At 41.5% G+C, this 15,015-nt stretch overlaps 1 protein-coding gene across 15 annotated transcripts in view; it reads right to left on the reverse strand.

Annotated features, from left to right (window-relative positions):
• The window catches only part of LOC135939593 (CUGBP Elav-like family member 2), a 234,644-nt gene that overhangs the window by 140,386 nt on the left and 79,243 nt on the right, over positions 1-15,015 (reverse strand). The window contains exon 1 of one of the 15 annotated variants that reach the window (XM_065485157.1): positions 13,908-14,132. The exons of the other annotated variants lie outside the window; for them this stretch is intronic. Coding sequence (XP_065341229.1) covers positions 13,908-14,035 — 128 coding nt within the window. The 5' untranslated portion in view covers positions 14,036-14,132. Of the gene's footprint in view, positions 1-13,907; positions 14,133-15,015 lie in introns of those variants that run through there. 15 annotated transcript variants of the gene reach the window in all.

Below are 15,015 nucleotides of genomic sequence, written 5' to 3' on the forward strand. Positions count from 1 at the left end.
GGAGAAAACAAATTGTTTCGTTATTATTATAACTTTTGCCGTTTACATTATCTGCGGCTCTAGATTAAAACACAACACGATTCCCCAGCACAATGTTGCACAGCTTGAAATTGTGGGAAATTTTTCTTTCTCCTCGTGCTGTGATTAGCGAAATTCTAGAAAGCACTCAAAAAGACAGGCTTTAAAAACCAATTTCGAGACGGAGAGCTTACTAATGTTATAGTCGAGCACCTGCTCGAATGCATTTCAACGACAAAGCGCATTCCCGAGTGCGACGCGTGCCGTGTGTCGTTCAGCTCGCTTGAGCCCTTTTGTGCGTCAGAAGGCAATGTCTAAATAATAAACGACGATCGAGCCAGCCGTTGCGTAATTTCCATTTAGCCTGGCCAAAAGCTGCGGCGGTTGGTCTGGTTTTGTTGCGAAAGACACACAAAATAATATCGCGGGTTCCGTTCGGGGCTCGCGTGCTTTTTTCCGAGCGGGTTTGTGAAAGAAGCAAAAAGGACGGCTTTTCCGTTCCGAAGCGAGGTATGCGTGCCAAGGGCACATCTTGTTTGTCGGTCGTCACCGCCGTCGGTTTGTCTCTGGCCCATCAAAATATAATGAAATTCCGCCGTCTCGTAATGAAATTGTTGATATTTCATAGAGCAATCGCTCGGGGATTAAATCATTCCAGCCACGCCATCTGTATTTCATATTCCGAGTGGAGGGCAAGAGGTGAATTTCGCCAGGCCGCAGTCCGTGCTGCGCTCCACGTTGCCCGTCCGTGATGGTGCTTTACGACGCCTATGCTTTTAATTTAATTCACATCGTATAAAAGCAGCCGCGGTAATTTTTCCGTACGGAATCGCGTGACTTGGCGTGTACAAATCCATTTTCACTTGATCCAAATTTATGTCTCCATTTTTTTCCGCGCGAGGTTAATGGAAAATCACGCGCCCGGCACCGGCCTCGTACACATAATTAAAGAGCTGGCTGGCTGCTCGGTTCGTAGCCGAGAATATTAATTATACGCAACGACGGCCACGGGACTGCTGGCTGACTTTCCCTAATATCTGGGCCTGCATCTGCGTGACCCTACCTAGGCGCACACTTAAAGGGACTTTAATGACAACCAACTGGCCCGCGCTCGCTTTCTGGTTAAGACCCACCAGATCAAAGGGCCTAAATTGAAGCAACGCCGGAATAATTGTGTCTCCTGCTCTTGTGGCTCAAGGGCAAAACAAGTCGGCCGTGCAACTCCTTCAGGGCGCACCGAGCATTCGTGATTCACGATCATGAATCTCCAGTGGGGAACATAATGTTATCGAGCTTTGGCGGGAAAGTAAACAATCCGAATTCTGAGTCACAGGCTAAAAATTTATCGGGCAAACCTTTTAATACTGAAAAGGAAATTTCCACAAAAAGCGGCGAACAATTTATGGGGGCTGAACAAGGCGAAAGGAGATAAACCACAGCTCGCCTCGGTTGCAAGTTTGCTTCCGTGAATGCGTCCTTTGACAAAGTCTTTGATGGCGTAGAGAAAAACCAACGCGGCGTCAATTTTTTTCCGTCGACGCCGCGATTTATGAACCCACAAATATACGCATGGTGCGGACTAATGGGCGTTATACGAGCCCATTCCGTGAATGAGCTGCAGTGTGCGCTAAGCAAAAATAGACACCACGACGTGTGATGTGACAAGCGCAATCTAACATTCCCAGAGGCAGCTCCGATTTTCAAGCATATTTCTCGGTGGGAAACTTGAAACTAGCAGCTATTAAGGTCACAATTACTCTTTTGCCGTCTCAACACCGCGTTTCACGGTCGATCGAGCGTGTGAAAAAACAACTCCAGCTGGAAGATTAGGAAAATTAAATTAAATTTCCTGGTGTGATTTCTCACTTTCCTCAGCCCTTTGAAACTCAAGACCGGCGAAATTTGTCAAAAGAGTTTGAAAAATGTCCTCTCATTCTCTTAGTTAGCTAACGTTTTCTCCCCTGCCCTCTTTGTTCGTCGACGCACGCCACCGACATGGAAATGATCGCGTGCGTGTTTCACCCATTGATTAATCTGCGCGCGCGATGCCCTGCCGCAGATAACGGGCCAGGAGGACGAGTTGTTAAAAATATCATTTGCCCCCAGGTGTGTTTTAATTGGCTTCATTACCGAACGGTGGCCGCCGGCCGGGACACCCGATACCGCACTCCATTCGCCCTTATCCAAATTGACGCCCTAATGAATCTGGTCTTGACTTGGAGCGTTGTTTGATAGACGATAATTAGCACTTTCCGTGAGCGATCATTTTGCTCACGATCCTATCACGTTCCACGCAGCACTCGCAAGTGAAAATGTGGGGCTAATAGTATCCCTAGGTGTTTTAGAGCACTGAACACGAAGCAGCAAAACAAGACCACTTGAATATATCAACAAGCTTAACCTTGAACTTATTAATTTTGAGAGAAAAGAAACGTGTTAATTACACAGTTTTAATTATCTGAACATGACGCGGAATAAATTGAATGTGTGAAATGAAAACACTAGGACAAATGTGTGGCGGCCACGTTAATTTGAAATTTAAAAACTATATCACATTTTAGGTCATACCGCGCTAGGCATTTGGGCAACATCTTGTCGGTTCCTGCCTTTTTTTCAGCAGCTCAGATGGCGCAGTGTCCGATGCATTAGTTTCGCTTCTCGTTAGAACAAGATGCCCACACTAGCAGTGTTTTTACAAAAATATTGCCCATAATTTCACTGTTCTCTTTACTCCATGGGACTGTAGGGATACATTAGGAGGCTCAAAGTAAATAATTCCAGCCTCCCGCTCTCGCAATTACCATTAATAAACACACAAATTCCGTGACTAGACTCCATCGCACAAAGTTAGATTGCCGTACTTGTGGCTATGAATAAGTGAATAAGCCGCAATAATCGTCGCTATGGAAGCTGAGAGTTATGTTTTATTTCAGCCCCATATTTCACAAGTGTGGGACAGCCTGCGTGCGATCCATCCGCCTCGAGCTGCAGCTACATTCTAAATGGAAGGACGATGTTGTCGACGGTGCATCGCTCACTCCATTAGAATTGCTAATAATACAAAGCAGGAGGCGTCATGACCGCGCTTTTGACACGTGTCACCCTAACGACGCAAGTCTCATCACGGCTGGCTCCTCCATTAAGTAAGGAACATAAATAACCCGCCTGAGATAGATAGATAAAGCGACGAGCACAGTTTCCGCCGCCGCGCGTCTCTTCAACACGCGGACCGACACAAACGCAAATAAATAATGTCAAGAGCAGCAGGACACCGATTACCTAAGCGCCCCGTTGTTATGTTGACCCACCGGTCACCTACTTGCTCAGCAGCCGAATGCGGATTGCGAGAGTGCTTGCTCTCGCGTAGATTATTCGGGCAGGTGCATTGTGCGTGCTCAGCCGCCCGCGGCCGACCCGACATCAGTGAAATCATCTCGCACACCAAATCCAAATCACGTATATGCTGTATGCATGCTCGTGAATACATATGAGGAGTGCGTACGATCGCAAAACGGTAGATAACAAGTGGATCATAGTCCTTCACTTTTGACCTGACAAAGATACGTGTAATTTTAAATTGGCATGTATAAAATGGTTTCTTGAAGCTTAAACTTTAGATATATAGTCTTTTGAGCTACCTTTAAAACCACCAAAAACCGTCTTCAGAGCAGAAACACATCTAATTCAAAACAGTTTAAAAATCTCATAATTCGACGAGATAATATAATCGATAGACATACTAACTCTTCAGCTGCAAGTAGAGACCAAACAATCGGTTTCCCACTCATAGGTAGCAAAATTAAGCGATTTACCATAGGCATATTTGACCAGAGATTCTTATGTGAGGAAAAAGCGTTCGGTGACTTCGGCCACTCAGCGACTCTTCTTAAAGTTTTAATAAGAGATGAAAATTTGTTTGGGGCTAAGATTAGCATGTCTAAGTTCAGTAACAATAAAAATTTGCCAATGAAACCATTTAAACTTGACCTGTAGATCTTTTCTGAACGCAAAAAAAGCACAGTTATGTTAAATAGGAAGGAAATTTTTCAGAAAAATAGTAAAATCAATAAAAAACCCGTTAAAATATTGTCGTTATTTTTAGTGAAAATTAAAAAAACCTAAAGAGGTCCCAACTCTGGTAATTAAAAGTATTTTGTAATTTTGATCTGACAGTCTTTGATTCATTTGTCGCACTGAAAAAGGACTTCTTCGAAATGTGACATTTAACTTTGGTCTCTGTTAATGTTTGTCAAAATGTTATTCGATAGAATGCGACCAATTAAGTTGAAGAGGCAAACGCTGACGTCACGTCAGGCAACGGTGAATTCGCGATAGCGGAGTCGTTAACAATTCAATGGGTTTGCAGCAGCCCTCGGGTACACAGGAATGTGCGACAATATCTTGATGTCTCTGCGCCAGGGCAAACTCACTCGCTCTCCTCTCATTTAACACATCAACACGCCCGACAGTGATTGCTGTTTGCTTGTCAAACTGATTGCCAATTCATACTAGACTGCGTGCATTAGCAGGTTGTTGTTTTAGTTCGAGTGCGACTGTGTGTGTGCATTGATCTCCATTCGCAGCCCGAGGTTGGTTGGCGGGGCCGGAGGGTTCAGCAGACTATCCCAAAGCACGTGTGACAGATAGGGTAGGACAGTGGTGCACTCGGTTGCACCCTGTGTGCACGTGCTGCACGCATCACTTAGTTAATTCGCACCAAGCTATAATCGAATGAAAAAGCACGAGCTAAGTGAAGTGAGACAATATTGTCGCAGCGAACTATCCAGAATGGATCGAAGGATAAAATCGTAGCTTCATTGACATTTGACCATATTTAGAGCTAAGGTCTTTTGGAAAGTCAACCTCATTATCACACTCAAAAGGAAATTTAAGTGAATATGCATGTACAGCAAATTTCTGAAACAATCATAGCTACCTGCTTTACCTTAAATTTTATCTGAAATTCTAGAATTTGCACTGAAGTGCCGTTTATATTTCCAAGAAAATCGTATTTCAATAGTTTCCATGCAAAGCACGTGGCAGTAACTATATCCCTAATTAAAATCATGATTTTATTCATTTATGTATTCATTTTAGCAGGAAAATTGGATAGATGATGTCCGAGTAAAATCTAAATCAAGAGAAAAGCATGGAAAATACTTTTAATTTTTGAGAAATCCTATTTTAACTGTTGCTGGGTCCTGATTTGATTGTTGCCTTTTGAAAAGATCAAATATCGAGATTCCACAAACAATATTAAATGGAGCACTCGGTAGAGGCAACGGTTTTTCATTGCTGTCGTATGAAGATCCACTTTAAACTCTCGGAAACTCATACATATTTTCGGTAGAAATGCCCGATATATAAAGTTACTCATTTTAGCGTTTCAAAATTGGAATGCGGCGGAGAATTTCCGGCAAAAAGCGTGGTTCAGATTTCATATCGCCTCAACACTCGACGCGCCAAGCGAAATTTTCGCCCACAACAGCCCTCATGCCACAATTACTTCCAGATTCTAGAATGTACACGTATTTAAATTTCCGCAGCCAGTTTCTGCGTGCGCTGCTGCTTGTGGCGCTTTTAATTAAATTCTTGACATATCATAATAATAACCGCAACAGCGCCGGCCACCAGCTAGATTCTCTTTCTCAGTACGTGTGCTATCTTGCAGAGTGGAATATTCCAGCAGCGCTCATAACGCGAATAGCAATCATTTGCCCCAATAAATTTACACATGTCCACTACGGCGGCCATTGTTCACAACAAATTCCTAGCAAGGAATTGAGGGAATTTGGATAATCCGGCCGCCGTGCAGATTTAGCTCTCGTAACCTGCAACAAAAGGCCGGCCGGCTGTAGCGGTGCTCTCACTCTTGGTATAATTAAAACCGCATACCTGAGCCAGCAGGCACCAGCAATCTGCTTTTATTGTTATGGCATCTAACGCCGCCAGTCGGAAAGAACGCACCAAGGCCAGCCTTCCAACGCGATTTTCCCCTTCTCGACAATAATCACCCAGCCCGTCAATTATGAAACAACATTGCAGTTAAGCCTAATTGGCTCGAGACGCACAAAAGGTCTTGGCGAATTTTCCCGGTAAAAATTGTGAAATGCAGCCCAATTTAAGGCTGATAAATTAATTTTGGAGAGGAAATTATGATGTTCAATAACTTCCTTATGAAGAATACATTTTTATACAGCTATGGAACGGGATAAGACTGCTATTTATTTTTTAAAGCTGTAAATAGGCTGGAAGCTATTCATTTTTTAAGGGGTTACGAAAATGAGTCGTATCATCTTTCCTACAAATTGTTCTAAATTCAAATTTTAATTTAAATCAATCTTTGGGGTCAAACACGATTTTGCCGTTTCAATAGACACATGACAGCTCTAATTTTGAGGTCTCGTAATCACTAAACGTGTGATGTAATAAAAGCTATGTAGAGCGTGAAGCAACTCATTAATGGCCAATTAAAATGTCGGCTGGTTGACAGATTCGATTTAATTACTAATTGATGAAGTCTGACAAGCTCATCGGTGAGCACCGTGTGGAATTCATTATATATATTGTGTAATTATAATTATGCAGGTGGCAAGCAGTGCATTTTGCTTCGCTCGATCTCTCGAGGTGACTGCAGACTGGCGAGTAGGAAGAAGTGGCTTCTTTTGCGGATGCTGAACTTTGCAGCTGCATCTGGGTCACGGCGGTCGTAAAGACGGAATGGCAGCATGCAAAAATTATAATGCACCCGTCGTGTGCAGTACAGATCCCGGCCGGCACATTCGCCAGCTTCCAATTTCAATTCAACTTGTTGTCGAGCACTGTAGCGGAACTATGCAACAAAATCCCTCGGACGTTGCTTTGTTTCAAGCGAAGAAGAGGAGTCGAAAGGGTTGAGGGCCCTCGAAAAAGTGCTGTGTGAATTTGGAGAGATTAAAAAGTGCCACGAGCGAGGCGAATTCCAGCACCCTACTTGGACAAAAGAGCAAAAAAGTGCGCGCGGATCTTCTCGAGTGCCAATTAAACACTTAACGAAACAAAGGTCCAAATTACGCGCTGACAAAAGGCACCTGGAGAGTCAGCTGGTATGCAATTGTACGCCCTTTGATGCGTTCCGGGGAGCCCGAGACTCGCGCGACAATTGCCACTCCGCTCCACCCACTTGAAAAAAGGTTCGCGTGATTCCAGTTTCATGCAGCGACCTCTGCAACTGGTACTTGCTCTGGGAATTACATTATTTCCAGCGGCTGCGTAATTGCTAAAGAGCACACACATTGTGCATATACAACGGGCCCCGAAATGAGTATAAATTACCCCGTGTCTTTCTTTTGCCAGCCGTGTTTCTCATTATTACTTTTGTGTCGCAGCAGACAATCACCGAGCTCGATTTATACTTTTTAATTTCCACCACCGCCCTCTGCAGACATGCAAACTAGACATTAGTGAGCGGATCTTATTACTTGACTGGAGGCCCAAGGTTCCAACTTGCACAGTTAAGCGAGGACGTGCACAACACACGAAACTGTTTCTTTAAATGAAAATATGCAGCTTTAAACTTTTTAAACTCACCTAAACGAAATGCACATACGAACTATTTGAAACAGAAAGCTGAGAGAATCTCGATGAAATAAGCGATTTTCACCGTTTTAAGTTGGAGAGTCTGGATTTGAGGCTGGTCCAATCGGCAAGTGTTCAAGTGATTGAATGGGAGCTAGATTGGCTGGCGCTTGGCAGTAGAATGTGATTTCGTGCAGCCAGCAGCACGCCGTCAAAACTCTATTACCATTCTGCAGAGAGCGGCACAAATTTTCATGACCAGCTGCCAGCACAGCCATCTGAATGCGAATCGGGCGATCGGGCCAAGCAATTACTTTTAAATGGAAGTGGCTCTCTTTTACAAGCGTTTGATGTCGCCCCGAGATCTCTCGCGCCTTTGTGAGAGAGAACGAGAGCGGCTGCAGAGGCGGGGCGCGGCAAATAAAAAATTTCATTGCAGCAAAATGATTGCAGATTGGCTGAATATCGATCAGGGGCCGCGGGAGCGAGCGGCCAGGCAGACAAACCGACCGACACCTCCACCTCGTGCACATTTATCCTCCAAGGCGTGCATCAGCAGCAGCAGCAACGGAGAATTTGTGTTTGTCTGCAGCCATTAGGGGGTGTAAATGAGGTGTTACGTTTCAGTCGCGCACGGCGCTTATCTCCCGATCCAATTACAGTCACGGGACGCGCGCGTTCCATTCAGCCGGCGGATCGCAACAGACTTTAATTTGTTGTCAGCAGACATTTGTTCCCAGAGACAAATTCACGTTGAATCGATGGCGCTGAAAGGAGTCGATAGCCGAGCGTGCGATGTTTTAACATAAAGTGATAAAAAATTGGGATTTCATGAGTCGTGAAGGCGCGGGCAATGGCGGCGCGGTGGCGGCTGCTGCTGCTTCCTCTTTCTTTCAATCCCTCGGCCGCCATGCATCTTGCCTCGAATTGGCAAACGTGACTGGAAATTTCAATTGTTTGATTTGGTATGTGCGAGCGGTGCGTGAGTGAGCGGCGAGCTAGCGAGCGAAAGAACAAGCCAACCAGCCTCTTTCGCCGCTCTGCGGTCGTCCTGCTTTTTTACTTGAAAACTGCCGATGCTCCCCGGGGCAGTGATTCAAACTTAACTATTTCCCAATATTTTCGGCCGAGTCTGTAATTAATTCAGAATATAAAATATCCATATTTTAAATAAAGTCGATAGTGTTGGGTTGAGTGCGCTTATGGATCTGAGAGAACTTAATTATGTACTTAATGCATCATTTTATAGATAAAATAAATTTAATGCTTTTATACCAAGATTAAGACAGAGTTGGATTTTTTTTCAATTTTCTGTGATGTACTAAAAATTTTCCAATAAAAAGAATTTCACTTTATAAGATATTTTATATGATTCGAAAACAATCCTTAAAAAATCGGAAGTTTTCACAACCTATTTTACACTGCCCCTTTATTCACACGTTGCATTTGCCGCCACATTTTACAGCAGACCTTGCGCACTTCCACAAGTTCAATATTAGATTTCCTGGTGAGTGCACTAGTCTGCGAGAGCAAGAAGTGGAAGTTGGGGGAGTGAGTGTGTGCTTTTCTCCGCCAATCATAAATTTGACGAGGACCAAAATTTATCATGTGCGTTTAAACCGCGCTCGGATGTTACACGTTCCGAGCAACCACGCACGCGGTGCCTGAATGTGTGCAAAACAATCGGACGGGTTTTGAGGCCGCCGCGTGCTCCGTCTTTGCCGTCCGGCGTTGCGGCCCACAGGTCGGAGAAGGCACTGCATAAATTTTCACGCACGCCCGCTTTTTATCTATCTCGGAAAACAGCGAGAAAGAGACTCTTCCCCCAGCAGGGCAAACTGCATTAGAATATCACCCGGCGGCTGAATTATGGCGAGAAAACAAATAATAAATTCTGCACTTAGAAAAAGATAAGCGCGCAGAGTAAACAGGCAATCGATATTCATGAAGTTTACTCTGTCCCCATCTCTATCTTTAGAGGCTTTTGTCGGCCGGCTCGTTGGGCTTAGAAACTCAAGGAATTGAGCTTCATTCTTTCCGCCTCCTTTATGCGGTTTATTATTACGGTCTCTATCAAAATCCAAGTTCTGCACTTTATTAAAGGGTATTTATGGAAAGAAAAGCTTCTCACTCAAGATAATAACTCATTTTTTGTTATCTACGTTAAAATTCCCCTTAAGATTGAACAAAAGGGGAAATCTATTTCTGTGAACAGAACCGCTCTTTTTATCAACTCATAAGCACATTTCGACAGATGAAATGAGTACACCTTTTAGAGAAAAAAGATTGCCTTTTTAAAAATACAAACTGGTTAAAGCTAGTGAAACAATATGGTACTAGTTTCTCAGATTTAATTAAAATTTATAAGGGCTCAGACACTAAAGGACTAGATGTGCGTTTTCACTATTAATTTGCTTACATTTTCCTCCTCCTCCTAAGGCTTTATTCACCTGGCTGTGAGGCAAAATTTTGATTGGCCCCAGAAGAATAATTTGGTTTACTAAAACTCACCGAGGCGTAGGTTTGATCCCTGTGCTAGCTGCTGTGTCAATAAAGAGACCCACCTCACAGAGTTAACGCCTACACCGCTAAACCATGTGCTGTACTCACCTGCAAACAAAAGAGGAAACATAATGAATAATGCGCTCTGCGTGAATTTCGCCGGTTGACGAACTTTTTTCTACCACGGAGCAAAGTAAAGCAAACATTTGTTTAATCTCTCACATTAAGTTCTTGAAAACTACGCTGTTTTTCTTAGAGGGAATTTTATAGTTGAATCATCTTTAATTCATCCCCTCTTCTTCTCTCAATTATTTTAAATATTTATGACAGTGAACAGTCTTCGAACATAACAACCAAAAAAATTTGAATTACATTTTCATGAACAGGAAAAGTCCATGTGCAGATTATCGGTGTTGGTAAATTTTGCCCATCCTCATCAAAATAAGTGAGTTATTTTATTTTTTAATATCCTACTTGACGTTGGAAAACAGCCCAAAATATTGTTTGAAAATTTATGAAATTTCAAAATTTAAGTAGTTTGTTCTACCAGAGATTTTGTGTCTTCGACTTGACCTTGAAAGGTATGTTTCCATTCCTTCCAAGGTGTTTTGCAGATTGCATACCTCTACCTCGATAAGAATTGCTATGAAATGCTGGCCGGATTGTTAAAGCTCGTTTAGTGTTTCATGAACCTGGATATAATGCTTCCATCCCATTAATGTTCACCGGGCGGGATGCGAGGTCGGCGGCGCGCTTCAAATATTTGCGCCCGAAATTTATCGCCAGGCCGGTCGGCCGTTATTATGATGTCGGCCGATTATTATGTTGCGGCTGGCGCTTTTTATTCCCGAAAATTAATAACGCGGCGTCGGACAATGGACAGTGAGCGAGAGGGAGGGAGGCACAATGCATGTTAAATGCCCATTATTTACCGGGAACCCGAGACACAATGGGCAAAATATTGCGCACAGCGGCGTGCACACACACATCCATACACACGACGTGCATACTTCCATTTAACCGGGGGTATAATGGCGGCGACGGAGCCAAACACAAAAGCAGCCAACGCGCGGTGGCTGAGGCGAAAGTTTAAAACAGGTGTTTCCAAGATTGATTGTGTTCGTATCAATGGAAGCGGCGCGCGCCATTGTTTCCGCCGTATGTCGATGTATTTATTTATTATTCATTATTATTATTTTCACGGCGAAAGGCGAGTGCTGGCCGTGACAGTTCTCGGCCTGTGTTCGGGGGCTTCTATTTGCTCAGCGAGCGTGATTATTTGTTCCGCGCAGCCCCCGCCATAATGCAATTAGCGACGCCGACTTGCACATTTTCAATGAAATATGTGGCACACGCCCGGTGCTTCACAATAGAGCATGTGTGTGAAAGCATATATATACAAAATGGTATTATTATTCACTGCACCTTTGCCTAACTGCGCCTAATCGAAAAAGTTGAGTCGCTCAGCAGACAAGAATTTGTCTGCCATTGTAGGTATTTGAAAAAATTAAGTGAATAATAGCGGTTGAGATTGAATACATTTTTCATGTATTAACCTTCGTTATGTAACCAGCCTTATGGATAATAATTAATATCCATTTTGCGAGTACGTTCTAAAGTGGTTCCAAATTCAAATGATATCGTAATAATTTAATAGTTTAATCTTGTAATATATTTCACAATTTAAGCGATAGTTTACTTTTTAAAAAGTCTCGGAGCGGATATTTTGCAATGAGTAAATTAATCCAATCCAAAATAATTAATTCAAAAGTGTAATCATAATTTGAAAAAATATATAGATGTAAAATAAAAAAATGAAAAGAAAATTCTACAGGTGAACGGAACTGGGAAATTGTTATCTTGATTATGTGGTTGCTCGGCCAGAGTTTAAGTAATTGCATGTACTTAGTTCTTCTCTTTTAGGCCTCACAAATTTTACTACCGGTCAGGAATTTATTCTTTTACATTTCTTCGGGAGGGGGGGGGGGGGTAGTTGGAATTTCATTTTTAATTAATTTTATCTTTAGGGACGCTTAAAAAGTTGGGCGAGAAACTCGAAAATGATTTAATTGTTATTTGGATATATAAGATTTTTTTATTCTTAGTTAGCGCTGTGATTCCTCATTTCCTGCTTTTAAAAGGGCGAAAAGAATTTTAACAAATCTGCGCCAAATAATTAAGATTTTTCCTTCATTAGGAAAAATCTGAATGCTCTCCTAGCTTATAGCGAAATTTTAAGGGATTGCAATGATAAACTATATCGACACCCTGTTAGCGAGGGTCTCGAATATCGATAAAAATTGGTGGTGCCTGGTGCCCTAGTGGAATAGTGGCCCAATTGAAAATTCCAGAGGAGAAAAAACCGCAATGCGAGGATGAATATAGCAGAGTGTGGCAAATAATGAATTTTTAATTACACTCGTTAATATCAATGAAGCTAAACTTGACCAATCCCTAGCTTCGGAAGTTGATGTGTTGCTGCTTTATGGCCTCCGGGCGACACAGCATTTCGCTTTCCGAGGCAGGCGGCCGGCCAAAAAGCAATAAAACTATCACACGTTCAACCGACAATTAAAATTAATTAGACTCGCAATGAGCGAGAGCGAGCACGAGAGTGAGTGAGAGAGAGCGAGAGGCCCCCGCTGTCGACGACGCCGCTAATTAAATTTTAGCGTGCCGCACACAGGCAATAAAATTATGCAAACGCAAAACGCAGTAAATAATAATGCGAGCCAGCCGAGCAGCCAACACTGCTTTTGTGTTATTATGGCCGCCGAGTGCGCACTCTCCACGCCTTCCAGCTCATGCCTGACAACGCCGAACAGGTGTAACGCACGCTTCAATCCCACCCGCACAGCTGACAGCTGAGGAAAAATTCCAACCTCCCGATTCCCAATGCATAGACCAAACGGTACACATGCCCAAAATTATTGAATACGTTTGAACGACAACTGTCATTGAATTTGTTTTAATTTCCACTACATTCTAAAAGAAATAAATATACATTCCGAATGATCATTGATGAAATTTTTTATCCACATTATGCATTTGATGAAAAGTTGTTAAATTTATAATAATTATTCTTGGAAATATTTTATGGCACCCAATAATAAATCATCTAAATATTGATTAATTGCTGGCAACATTTTAAGTTCGTTTGCCAAGTAGTAAAAATGAAGGAAAATCTACTTAACGATTTAGAGGTTGAAATATTTAGCAAAGTAAAATCGATTAGGTTAGCCCCTGACAAACAATTACTGTTTTCATGTAGTCAAGTAGATACAGTATGTAATTAATTGAAAATTTTTGTTGTGAATGGTGAAAAACGATGTAAATTTCATATATCTATAATCTTGGTGAATGGGCGATAATTTTTTACTCATTGTCAATGCAGTACTAATTTTTCATTTAAAAATATTACGACTAATTACCTGGTTAAAATAACTAATAATTTTTAATGACATTTTACAATTTAAAACAATAATACTAGCCTTTAAAGTAAATTATTATATTTTGTATTCGTATTACTTTACTTAATTTAGCACTAATTGAAACTATTGTAATGAAAAATCGTGGCTTAACATTAATCATTTAAACATCATAAAAAATCAAACGCGAAAATTTGTATTTTATGATTCTTAATTGCTGGGAAAAGTCAGGTAAAAAATCGAAACATACATATGTAGAAATTAATTTATTGAAGTTCAAAAGAACAGCAGGTAACCCTTTTCGTGCACTTCTCGCTCACTTACACTCCTATTTTTTTCTTTAAGAATAACATTTTACCGAGATGTAAAAGAAGGTGAGCGAAAAGTGTTGATTTACTATACCTCATATTTGTGTCGAATCGAATGATTTCCATCTCTTTTTCCTGAGACGTTACAAACGAAACTGAGTCATCTTCGGATTCCTGGTTGTTGAAAAGGAAAGAGTTTTTCGCCGCCCAACACAATGCCATCTTTTCACAAGAAAACAAGATCACAAAACGGACTAATAGACAAACACGTGCGCTTGAACGCAGTCAACACAGACAAACACAGCTAAAGGCACAGCAGATATTTGCATTGTCTCTGTCTCGTCTCTCAGTCTGGACTCAGGACGCGAACGAGACGCGGAAACGAGAAAGCAGAAAGAGAAGATTAGGATGGCGGGGGCGGAGAATGCGTGCACGTGTAGGTGGATAAGTATTTTTTTTCTCTTTTTATTTGTAATATTATTTATTTTAATCGTGCGTGTAATGCTGCAGTCGGAATTTGCCAAAAATGAGCTGAGAGTGGGAGATGACGAGAGCGTTTGGAATTTTTAGCTGGCTCTGGCTGCATTCCTAATTCTTACCAGAATTTATACCAACTGCAGCCTGCTGTAACTCGTCTCAGGTCTCTGATTTTTTTATCGAGCAAGATCAAAATATATTATTTAACCACCCTCATCACCTCACAATCAATAAACACTTCGTATTTCCATATCAATCTCATTCTGACACCCCTCTAATAAACTCATAAATAAAATGTTTTAAGAAGAAATTTATTTTTTATGAATGAGTATGATGAATACTAAAATTAATAATATCATAAATAACACATAAAATATTTGAAAACATCTATAAGGGAAGTTTTTTACATATTATCTTTAAGATCCATGAAAAATAATCAAATCAAAACAATAATTCTTATTACCACACTTATTAAAACGTGTTTTGATATCAAAATCAAGCTATAGCGGCGCAATTCAAATATCTTGTTTTATTAATTGCCCTCTTTTAAATATGACCCAATTTTTTGTTTGACTTTATAATCATATACAAATTTAGATAAGAGCAATTTTAAAAAAATAATCAAGAGGAAACGAATTATTGTTAAACTTTTTTATTTTACCATGAGTGGGGTGTACATTATTTGTTTAATCCTGTTTGATTTAAAAATGAATAATCCCCAAAAA

Source organism: Cloeon dipterum, chromosome 1 (assembly GCF_949628265.1).
Source record: "Cloeon dipterum chromosome 1, ieCloDipt1.1, whole genome shotgun sequence".
Lineage (NCBI taxonomy): Eukaryota > Metazoa > Arthropoda > Insecta > Ephemeroptera > Baetidae > Cloeon > Cloeon dipterum.